This window comes from Aspergillus costaricaensis (assembly GCF_003184835.1).
Source record: "Aspergillus costaricaensis CBS 115574 unplaced genomic scaffold BO79scaffold_1, whole genome shotgun sequence".
Taxonomy (NCBI): Eukaryota; Fungi; Ascomycota; class Eurotiomycetes; order Eurotiales; family Aspergillaceae; genus Aspergillus; species Aspergillus costaricensis.
Window position 1 is genome coordinate 2,164,177 of NW_020291801.1, and position 11,639 is coordinate 2,175,815.

The 11,639-nt window shown below is 48.6% G+C and overlaps 5 protein-coding genes across 5 annotated transcripts; 4 read left to right on the forward strand and 1 right to left on the reverse strand.

Moving 5' to 3' along the window:
* Positions 1 to 278: 278 nt before the first annotated feature.
* Positions 279 to 2,181, forward strand: BO79DRAFT_212928 (chitinase; the record flags this gene model as incomplete). The annotated part of the gene is made up of 6 exons (XM_025683190.1): positions 279 to 487; positions 548 to 714; positions 769 to 888; positions 942 to 1,387; positions 1,435 to 1,522; positions 1,580 to 2,181. The coding sequence occupies 6 exons, from the start codon at positions 279 to 281 to the stop codon at positions 2,179 to 2,181; spliced, it is 1,632 nt and encodes a 543-aa protein (XP_025545559.1).
* A 711-nt stretch (positions 2,182 to 2,892) lies between these two features.
* Positions 2,893 to 3,894, forward strand: BO79DRAFT_249923 (uncharacterized protein; the record flags this gene model as incomplete). The annotated part of the gene is made up of 1 exon (XM_025685791.1): positions 2,893 to 3,894. One exon carries the CDS (start codon positions 2,893 to 2,895, stop codon positions 3,892 to 3,894), a length of 1,002 nt encoding a protein of 333 aa, XP_025545560.1.
* Positions 3,895 to 4,320: 426 nt separating this feature from the next.
* BO79DRAFT_125976 (uncharacterized protein) lies at positions 4,321 to 7,446 on the forward strand (the record flags this gene model as incomplete). The annotated part of the gene is made up of 8 exons (XM_025677960.1): positions 4,321 to 4,506; positions 4,720 to 5,366; positions 5,475 to 5,750; positions 5,823 to 6,176; positions 6,232 to 6,469; positions 6,545 to 6,880; positions 6,983 to 7,128; positions 7,215 to 7,446. Coding segments are annotated over 8 exons (2,415 nt in total), but the record flags the coding sequence as incomplete, so codon positions are not given.
* A 285-nt stretch (positions 7,447 to 7,731) lies between these two features.
* On the reverse strand, positions 7,732 to 9,503 carry BO79DRAFT_261983 (Zn(II)2Cys6 transcription factor; the record flags this gene model as incomplete). The annotated part of the gene is made up of 4 exons (XM_025686544.1): positions 7,732 to 9,032; positions 9,085 to 9,193; positions 9,263 to 9,302; positions 9,352 to 9,503. The coding sequence occupies 4 exons, from the start codon at positions 9,501 to 9,503 to the stop codon at positions 7,732 to 7,734; spliced, it is 1,602 nt and encodes a 533-aa protein (XP_025545562.1).
* A 610-nt stretch (positions 9,504 to 10,113) lies between these two features.
* BO79DRAFT_134653 (F-box protein) lies at positions 10,114 to 11,331 on the forward strand (the record flags this gene model as incomplete). The annotated part of the gene is made up of 1 exon (XM_025678024.1): positions 10,114 to 11,331. One exon carries the CDS (start codon positions 10,114 to 10,116, stop codon positions 11,329 to 11,331), a length of 1,218 nt encoding a protein of 405 aa, XP_025545563.1.
* Positions 11,332 to 11,639: the final 308 nt, after the last annotated feature.

The following is an 11,639-nucleotide window of genomic DNA, read 5'->3' on the forward strand; positions in this document are numbered from 1 at the left end:
CACGATTCACGAGTACGATTCACGAGCACGATCCACCTTGACAAATGTCCAGAACAATCCTCCATGACAAATATCCATAAAAATTTCTTCTCTGTTACCGTGAAGTTCTATGAGAAGTGAAAGACATGCAGAATATGAAGTTCCCGTGAACACACGTTGGCCCGAACTCAGGTCAATCACTGTCCCTTTCCTTTCCTTCATAAAAAGATGGACATCGAATCGATATCCCATCTTCAAAGAAACTCTGCTACCAACCTTGTCGAACCACCGTTGCCAACATGTCAGTGTTTTCGGCATTTCTGCTCTGCCTGTTCGGTTGGCAACTGACTTCTAGCGCTGTCTTCGCGCACAATCTCGCCTGGGGAGCTCTTCCGTCGAATCTTGACCCTGTCTATCCTTTCCAACTCCTTCCCACTTCCTCTACGAGTGATGATGGGTACAAGTGTGCCAAGGATAAAGGATGTAAAATAGGATGCTGTGGACCTATGTGAGTCACCTACCATATAAACTTTGTATTCGATCTAAACATTACTGACCACTGGAATAGTGACTCCACTGGTTCGGGTTTTTGTGGTTTTGGTCCTGAATTCTGCGGCAAAAATTGCACCTCGAACTGTGATCGCAAGAGCGAATGCGATCCTGGTTGGGGTAAAGAATGGTCTCAAGCGTCCACTTGTCCGCTAAATGTTTGTTGTAGCAAGTTCGGCTTCTGCGGTGGGTTCCTACTCTTCATCTTTCATCTCAACCTCACCTAATTATCTGCTACAGGAACCACCAAGGACTTCTGTGGCGATGCCACCGTCGTGTCTCCCCAATGCGGCGGCACCAGTGCCAAAAAGCGTACAGTCGGGTATTACGAGGGGTGGAACTTGGAACGCCCATGTGGAAGTGAGTTGCTTGAGACTACTCCTTCAACTCATCACTAACACAGCTTCTTACAGAAATGGGACCAGCCGATATCCCTCTCGGCTTCTACACACACATCAACTACGCATTCGCTTCAATTGACCCTCAGTCATTCCGCATCACTGCCATGGACAATCTCACTGCATCATTGTACCAGGGCGTGACGGCACTCAAGCGCCAACAGAGTAATCTCGAGGTGTGGATTGCCATTGGGGGATGGGCATTCAATGACCCGGGCCCGACTCGAACCACTTTCTCTGATCTAGCCGCTTCCGAGGCCGCTCAGGATACGTTCTTCGGATCCCTGATTAGCTTTATGCAGAATAATCGGTTTGATGGCGTTGATATTGATTGGGAATACCCTGTGACTGACGAACGGGGCGGGAAACCCGAGGATTATGTCAATTTTGTGACTATGGTGAAGAGACTGAGGGAACGGTTGAACCAGACAGGAAGGAAGTATGGAATTTCCATCACTCTGGTAAGTTTGTCTCTCCTCCTGATGAGCATGGTGTTAACGTCCTGCAGCCGACGTCCTACTGGTACCTGAGGGGATTCGATATTGTCAATCTCGAGCCGCATGTGGATTTCCTTAACGTCATGTCTTATGATATTCGTAAGTGAGATGCGATTCTGGATCAAATTAAACTTAACCTCACTGACTGATCCACAGACGGCACTTGGGACTCCACGAATAAGCAGCTTGGACCGTACGCCTTCGCACACACTAATCTAACGGAGATTAACAGCGCCCTAGAGCTTCTCTGGCGCAACAACATCAATCCGGAGAGAGTTAACCTTGGACTAGGCTTCTATGGCCGCAGCTTCACGATGAAGGATCCCGGGTGTAAGAAGCCTGGCTGTGAGTTCTCTGGAGGGGCGCGAGCAGGCGAATGTACCGGCACACCAGGAGTGCTGGCCACGTATGAGGTCAACAAGATCATTCAGAAGGGTGGTACCGACGTGACTCTCGACAAAGACGCAGCGGTTACCATCGTAACCTGGGACAAGGATCAATGGGTTTCCATTGATAACCAAGAGACCCTACGGATGAAGATGGACTATGCCAACAAGCGGTGCCTTGGGGGAACTATGGTCTGGGCAATTGATCTGGATGATGGAACTATGATCGACGCTCTAGGGGGTGCTATGGGAAAGAACAAATCAAGGATTCTCCCTGCTCGGGGAATTATTCTTCCTGAAGCTGGGAGAAGAGATGTTGATGATGTTCTGGGGTGGAAGAAGTGGTGGAAGGAGCATAGAAATGAACTGTGAAGGACGGCTAGAATCTGAGGGGTGTATGCATGTTATGGGTGGATTTTCAAGACAACTAATGGACAATTGAGACTGTTTAGCTTATGGATGTTATTATTAAATTTGAACCAGCTGTTTATTCCGCTTCATACACCAGAGAGCACAAGAACGAACTGTAAATGAAGGCTGGCTATGATGGGATCAGGCAAGTTGTGCGTGGATGTCCAGACTGTTGGAGAATAATTGTGACTGTGTAGTCTAAATATGTCATTAGCAAGCTTCTGCGAGCTCAAAATAACTAATAACAAGAGATTATCTCCAATAATATCGTGAAGCTGTAGAAGTGATGGAAGGAGTACAGGAATGAACCGTGAATTTGGGTTAGAATAGTATGAAAGTTTGCATGTTCAATGTGACTTTCCAGACTTCTTAAAAGCGATTCACACTGTTTACCCTACAGATATGATTGACAAATTCGAGAAAGCTCACGTTAATCGACACTTCCAAATAGCTATCGAACTATGAGCTATATTAGAAAATATCCAGGCACGTGCATGTCTGTGAATTGCTTGTAGTGAACCAACAACCAGTATTCCAGTATAGTGGAGAGACCGAAAGTGGTTTCACATTCTCTATTTATTATGATTGTCTTCTTCTATACCTTCCGTCTTGCCATTACGCCCCAATATCTCTCTCCTCCTCAAGTTCACCATTTCGAACCGTTCGAACACCATGCCACTTCCAAAGATGTGGGCAATTCTCCTTCCAATTCTCCTTCTTCAACTACTCAGTTCCCCCACGGTCAATGCTGGCCATCCTGAGTGGGAGCATGCTCGGTTCATGCTTCCCGAATGGTTGTCAGTCAAGCCAGTAGAGCCCTGGAGCCGCCTCTGGCCCGACAAGACCATCAAGCTGTGCTACGAAAGCGAGGCAACCTGGAGAAAATATCATAACTACTTCCGGAATGCGATGAGATTATGGTATGCGGCAGGGCTGCCTGAGGATTTCAAAGTGAGGGAGGTTGGCGCAGATGGATGCCAGAACACGCCAAATGAACAGTTGCTGGTCATCGATACCCCCGAGTTGTTTGCCACAGATGTTGGCTTTCCCACTCTGTCCTACCTGAACCCGAGCAATTATCCGAGGCCTACGAAGCCTGCAATGTGGGTATCCTTGTACTACAGGGACTCAGAGTCGTACCGAATCGCTACCTTTGCTCACGAGCTCGCACACTCATTTGGGATGTATCACGAACACCAAAACCCTTATTACTGGATACCGGGGCGCCAAGTGTTCGCCTTCAACTGTGACCAATTGAAGGATTTCACAGAATTGACCCAGGGGATGTCACAGGAGCAGATCTGGGGAGACAATGGTGTCTGCACGAGCTGGAAGGCGGCCCGAGCCGTTGGGTTTCCAAGTTATGATTACCTTCCTATGCCGTTTGATGAAGTCATATCTCCCCATGGAATATGGTCAAACAGAGCCACCGTTGATTTTGACTCTATCATGCTTTACGGTTCTCACCTGGGCGGGCAGTTTGATTATTCAGTGGTCATAATGTTGGCGGACGGGACAATTTTCCAAGAGACAGAAGACCCCAGTGTTGAAGATGTAGATGGCTTGAAGCTTCTCTATGGTACTGTGTATGGAATTCCAGTAAGGACTCTGTACAACGATCCCAGGAGCCCTTACTTCTCGACATTCAGAATGTACGCCGGCTGTTCGAACTAGAAGTCACTCTTCGCCAATTGGGTGTGGTAGGAGACGGAAAGTGTGGCTTTACATGTTCTTTCACTGTTGGGGGGAAGGAATTTGGAAGTATGTAGTTTGAGTGAATGTGGGGAATGGCAAAAAGAGGTTGTAGTTAATCAATTTATTACCTGCTAGCCCCGTGATTCTGGCTTGATTTCACCCCTTCACATATCTAGTATTCACTCTTTCTCACAATTTTACCTCTGTAAAGCTGCCATAAATTCTACTGCTTTTTACTCCTCCCTCCCTCTCTTTTTCTTTCCCTCACTACTTCCCTTTTTTCTCCCCTACAGTCCCTACAGTACCTACAGATTCTCTCACTACAACACCGACCAGGAACTATCCACCATAATGGGTACTCTTCCTACATGGCTGTCTGCCCTGCTGCTACTGCTATGGACTGCAGCTGCTCAATCCCCAGCTATCGATGTCGCTGGCATTGCAGCAGATCCCACCCCTCATGGCCCAACCATGTCAGGAACCCCAGCTGATTGCAACCGATGGTTCATTATCAAAAAGGGTGATACCTGCTATGATTTGGAAAAGGCGTTTGGACTCACTCCTCAGCAATTCCAGCAGTGGAACCCTGCAGTCTCCCGTGATTGTCTGGTCAACTTCTGGCCGGGCTACGCATACTGTGTGGGTGTTGGACCAGTAGCGATTCCAACATCTGCAGACACTGCTCCTCCTGCTCCGACCATGACTGGTATCGCGGCAAATTGCAATCGTTGGTACACTGCTCAGAAAGGAGACAATTGCTACGCAGTGGAGAAAGCATTCGGGCTCACTCCGCAGCAATTCCAGCAATGGAATCCCGCCGTCTCCCATGATTGCCTGGTCAACTTTTGGCCGGGTTACGCATACTGCGTGGGAGTTGGACCGGTAGCAATTCCGACATCTGCAGACACTGCTCCTCATGCCCCAACCATGACTGGCATTGCAGCAAATTGCAACCGGTGGTACACTGCCCAAAAAGGAGATTACTGTTATGCAGTAGAGAAAGCATTCGGGCTTACTCCGCAGCAGTTTCAGCAGTGGAATCCCGCTGTCTCGTTGGACTGTCTGGTCAACTTCTGGCCCGGATATGCTTATTGCGTGGGTGTTGGGCCGGCCGCAAATGGTCCTCATGGTCCTACTATGCCAGGGATTGCCCCAAATTGCGTTCAGTTTTATACTGCCAAGAAGGGTGATACTTGCTACGCAGTCGAGAAGGCTTTTGGCATCAGCCCCCAGCAATTCCAACAATGGAATCCGGCTGTCTCTCTGGACTGCTTGGTCAATTTCTGGGCAGACTATGCGTACTGCGTGGGCGTTGGACCGGTTACCTCGACTGTGACAGCGACAGCGACTTCGGCTTCGACGACAACGAGTTCAACCACTTTGACTACGTCCACCACTTCGACAACTGCCCTTCCAACCTCCACCACTTCTACTTCTTGGACTACTGGCACGTCGACCACTTCGACAACTGTCCTTCCTACGTCTACTACCTCGAGTACGTGGACTACCGGCACGTCGACCACTTCGACAACTTTCCTTCCCACATCTACTACCTCGAGTACGTGGACTACCGGTACGTCGACCACTTCGACTAGTTTATCACCTACGACTGTTTTCACCACGTTCACCACCACGCTCACTTTGACCACAACCTTGACTTCGAATGGTCAGACTACGGTAATAGTTACTACTACTGTGACTACGACTGTTAGCCCGTCTACAACTCTTGGTACTTCAACTACATTGACAACGGCCCTGCCCCCATCGGGCACGTCTAGTACCACTACTTCGACTTCGAGTGTTCCCACTACTTCTACCTCAAGTGCTTCGACCACGTTGACCACTTCAACCACCTTGAGCACGCCCAAACCTTCTACCACTTCCAACCCACCCACGTCAACTCCAAGTACATCCCGCACTTCAACTACGTTGACCTGTCCAAGTACTCCTGTCACTTCCACCACTCCCAGAACTTCAACCTCTACAATCCCCCGTTCGCCCTCTATCACACCTACTCCTAGCTCACGCCCACCAATTAGCCCCTTCCCCAGCACAATGGTCACGACCAACGCGACCTACTCAACCCGCAACCCCATCACCTCATACAACCAGACCATAACTCCCATTGACACCGCATGGCCTCCGACCAAGACCCATCCCGGCCAGCCCAAAGACTGTGACAAATGGTATCTAGTTGCGCCAGGAGACACCTGCAGGTCAATTTACCAGCGCCACGGCAACAGCATTACCATGGACGAGCTGTAAGTATTCCTCCTTCCCACCCGGGTCAGCCCTAACTAACATGCATAACCACAGACTGGAGTGGAACCCCGACCTTAAAGCAGACTGCGACTACCCCATCTCCGGCTACTGGGTGTGCGTGGGTATCAAACGTCCCGCTCTAACCATAATCTATCCCACCACCAACGACACAGTCCCCGATCCCACTCCCTGGACGCCGCGTCCCACTCCAACGGAGACATCCGTCTACCCACCCACCAAAACCCAACCGGGTCTCGCCCCAAGCTGCTCTGCCTTTTACGAAGCTCAGCCTGTAAGTCTCCCTGCCTACCTATCCACCACCACAAAAACATACATACACACTAATACTAACCAAACAAAACACCAGTCCGACACCTGCGACCAAATCCTCGCCAGCAACCCCATGCTGAAATTCCCTCTTCTGTTGGAATGGAACCCAGCCCTGAAAGCAGACTGCTCCGGTATCCTACCAGGCTACTCCTACTGCATCGCAGCCTACAACGACACCAACTGCCCCTCCCCGCCCACCGTCACTACTCAGCCCTATCCGCTAAAGCCAGGCACAGCCAAGAACTGCACGGCCTGGTACAAGAAGGATGATGGTGATACGTGCGACTTGATCGTGGAGATGTTCGGCACGTTCGATAAGGCTCAGTTCGTGGCGTGGAATCCTGATATCGGTGTTCATTGCTATGGTTTGGAGGTACGTTATTTTCCCTTTCCTTTCCCACTTCTTCCTTTACAATCTACAACCCCCAGGTCTATTACTTTGATACGAAGTCGTGAGCTAAACACAAATGAATAGAACGGCTACTACTACTGCGTCGCCGACCCCAGCACTCCCAAGACCCGAACAAGGCCCGTAATTACTGCCATGAGCTTCCCAACGGCCCATCCGCGTCGTCAACCGGGAGTTACTAAGGACTGTATTAAATGGTGGCTTGTGTCGATGTGAGTAACCCTTCTCTCCATTTTACTTCTCATTCCCCCACTCCCCAATTAGCACTATGACTAACTAATATGGTTTGTATGAATAGTCACGACGACTGCTACGACATCATGCACTTCAACGGCATCACCATGGCAGATCTGTATACATGGAATCCGGCTCTCTCGGGGAAGAGAAACTGTCTCGAGGGGTTGGTTCCTGATACGGAGGTTTGTGTGGGAGTTTCGTCGTCGTCGTCTACTACTGATACTGCTGCTCCGTCGAGTACTGTTCCTGGTGCTTCTTTCAAGACTGGGTTGGTTACAGTTATTGGGGGAAGAGATTAATGGTAGTCGTTCTTGGGTATGAAGGGGGGTAGAGTGGAGGATGGATATTTTTATGATACATTGGTAATATGTAATTTTGATTATGTCGCTATGAGATAATACAATTTTTGTATTTTCGTCTCTATTGATCATTCAATTATTTGGTGATATGTATTTACTGCTCAGCAGCATAGTAGGTCTGGATTTGTGTTTACATCCATGTCATCTTCCTCATCACTCTTGGCAGTAGCCTGTCCAGTATGGGGTCTATCTATATTCAGATCCATGAATCAAGAACAATCACCAATACGTCGTCACAATTTCTCTCCCTGGCCGGCCGTGCAGCAGATCCTCCCGAGTGTGCACCACAGTCCGCGCCTGCCGATCATGAACCAGGAAGAATTGTAGCCATGTTACTCGGTGGTTCTCACAAATCCACTTCCCACGAGCGCAAGCATTATCAGGGCTGGTTAAACATTCCTCTTCAATTTCCATCACTCGTTCCGCAATCTTAAGAGCTGCCATCCCTTCGCAGATGCCTTCGCGCCTTGGGTACTGTCTGAGAAGACGGATCGCCTGCCGCCTGATCGTGGGTTCTCGACAGCGGAGTGCAATCAGGAATAATGGCTCCGTCGTGATTGTCTCCAGATGGAAGCTCATCTTTTGTATCCGGTATATATTTTCAGGCTGGCTGTCCAAGGGATTTATGGGATCTTCTAGGATGTCGCCCATCAAATTGAGCATGTACGCATAGTCCTCGAAGAAGTCATCATGAGCTAGTTCGCCTTTCGTCAGGTCCATGGACAGAGCCACTTGTGCGAGTCTGCGCCGGACATAGAGAAGTTTCAAAGGCCTCTCATCTTGTAGCTGCGGTGTTATTTTAAGGTATTTGTCAATCCTGATATCCCATTCGGTAAGACCAAGAAGACACTGTTGTCTCTTGATCTGCATCCCAGCGTCTGGACCGTTTATATATATGGAATTATTCGTAAATATTTGCATCATTTTGTTGAAATGCACCTCCAGGGCAACACATGCCTCTAGCAGAGACTTGAAGGGGTTGGTAGACGACGACAAAATGATCTGCTTGTCCGTCCATTCAAGGTCATTCGAAAGACTGGGAACGTAGGGGCGCGCTTGTGAGTCGAGTTGGGTAAACAAGACAAGCAACACATCCAGATCTGAATCTTCATCTCTCTGGTCTTCACCTCTGTCCGCCAATTTCCACTGGTGAATTAGCTTCAGTCCGCCGTTGATGTGCACAAAAGCCTGCAACTGACGACCCTGCAGACTTGACATGGTAATGAATAACATGCAAACACTCAGGATGACCAGTCTGTCCAATTTGGTCAAAACCTGTCCTGAGAGCAGTTCTTGCAGACTTTGGATGGATTTGTTCCACTGTTGCAACGCAAGCCTCACCTTGATGCTATCCTGTATCCTTGACATGGTAATCGGCGTAGTGTTCACCATGAAGTCTCGGTGAATGCAGGCCACCGCCGTCATGGCATGCCACAGGGCAGGGTACTGGTGCGACATTTGGAGCAATCTGCGAGCCCAGCGGCCCTGATCAAAGAAGCCAGCCAGATTGGGGGTAGTGACTGAGTGAAAGAACCGAAAACTCTCGGTTTCTACAGGGTTACTTGATACTACTTCCCAATAGGAAGGCATCTGTACCACGCCGAGGACCGTAGTGGGCGGCCCTTGGGGGACTGAATTGTAGCCTTCGCACTTTCTTCCGGTAGAAGAGCATCGCTGGCAACTGCAGAGTCATAACCGTCAGCGAGCTCTGGCTATACTACTTTTAATATGACCGGCCAGAGAAGCTTACTGACACGGGCTTTGTCTCGTCACATTTCACTCTCCGGATCCTGCCTGTATCAACAACTCATGTCCCAGCGACAGAAATATTAGTCTTACCGGCAAGTCATACAACCGGTCTTCACTTTCGGAGCCCAGTGTCTTATGCGAGACTTTCCTGACCGGTTCAGACGCGAATTACTCTCTTCGAGTCCACCAATCAGGGACTTAGTAAGGTGTGTATTGTTCTTCAGGGATTGAGGATTGCACATCTCGACATAGTCAGGATGGAGGAATCAGAGACCTATATTCAGCAGCAGAGCAAATTGCTTAGTGCATCAGACACCACAACAGGTGCCAGAAGTTTCGAAAGGCATATAGAATTAGAATGTCTAGGCTACGTGTGCGCATGTCGCTGAGTGAGCAAGGATGGGACTATCTAGACCGAAGGATCCCCGCTAACCGGATTGGGAAACCGCAGCCCTCGAAGATGCAGTTTAGGTGCGCCTCTTTATTCGTTTACAGGGAGTACCACGCTCAAATGACTAACATACACTTAAATCGTTTTCTAATTCATGTCTCCTAGGTATGTTGGATGTATGTAAGTATGCACTCACGAAAAGCTTAAAGGGACAACCCCATACTGTATCTTCTGAGAACCGATTCGAAACAGCAATAAGCATAGAGATGATGAAAATACCAACAGTCCTCGAATGACCCTACTAGGGCCCATTCTCAAATAAGAAGGATCTCCTGGCCCCCGCTGATGTAATCTAGGATGCGGGGACGTTCTCCATAGTTAGTAGTAAACAACTTACTATATCACTTCTCTCAGCCTTGCCGAAGCGCCTATACTCTTCCTCCTTTCTCAGAACAATCATTATGAGTCCGTCAAGGTCGGTTTATTTTCCTATTTGCACCCTGCCAGCTGAGCTGTTGTTACTTATAGGCGCCTGCCTGGACTGCTCAGCCTTGTGTTCTTTCCGTCTCACCTGCAAAGCCATACATGACTGCACCTTTCCTCTGTTTTGCAAATACCTGGAAAACATAACAACAAACCTGTCTCTTACATCACTTCAAAAACTTGACTTGTTATCGCGGAATCAAGAACTGTGTTCCCTCGTCCAAACATTAAGTATCGATGGCACAGAGGAGGATATCATAGGATCGGGACTTACGTGGGAACATCACCGCTCTGGACTCCTTGTTGTTCCACAAGAATCTATTCAAAGGTGGCAAGGAGTCTTACTGCGCCTAGTGAATTGCCAGAGTTTTCGTCTGCACAGATGGAATCCGCTTGATGACCCCGACCCATTCGACAAAACAACCCCTGATGATACTATCACAGTCCTGCTCAGCATTTTAATCGCAATAGAGCGTCCAATACGAGAGCTTAGTATTCTATTCAAACGGCCAGGTTTCTATTCGCTCGACCCGCTCGACTTGTCCCGCGTTCACAACGGCCTCCTCCACGACCCAAAGTTCATCACTACGTGCTGTTCTACTCTGGAAGCCCTCACGTTCAAGTTTGAAGTGGAAGAAGAGGGAGAGGTTAACTTTGTGGTACATTTCATACACCATGCAAAGAATCGCTTAGAACGACTGACAATTGACTTTTCTTTTGGCGAATGCGCGGCGCCTCTTATGTTTCAAATGTCTTTGGCGACACGGCCTCCTCTGAGACTACAAGAGCTGCATCTGATGTGTGGCAACGTAGACTCAGACCAGGATTTGATCAGGCTTTTATTCTCTTCCAAGCGGACCTTGGTCAAAATACACCTCGGCTCTTTCACTCTTGGTTCTGGGGCGTGGGCAGCCATTTTCAGGACTCTTTCCGAATTCTCATCACTCACCGAAATCTCCGTGCGTCATCTGATGGGATATACGACGCAGAGGCAATATGGAAGGATACATTTTCCTGCGCTGTTGCGGGATCCTATCGTTGATCCTGTGCTGGGGACAAAGTTCTCTTATGATGTTACAGGGCGCCCAGAAAAACCGACAGTGGTTGGGGTTCAGTATTCCAGACGAAGTATGGATATTGCACTACAGAAGTTGGCTGAATATGCAACATTTTTGCAGGGTCGGGACAGCAACTAATCCAGTCCCCACTGCTGCTACTCTGGAATTACTACGCCTGCGACGCCACATACTTCTTCTATGTTTCTTATTTATGCCCAAAATGACACAATCAACAGAGATGGTAATTAGGTAGATACCTAGGCTTCATTTTCTTTTCATCTTACTACTGTATTTCAATCCCAATCCCTGCTCAAAACTACGATAATTGGGATGAATTGTAGTACCTGTCAACTCAGCCATACTAGTAAATCCTATTACCAAGGCGATCTCTTGTCTATCCCGTACTTCATGAATATATATTTATCCCATAGACTATTACAGACGCA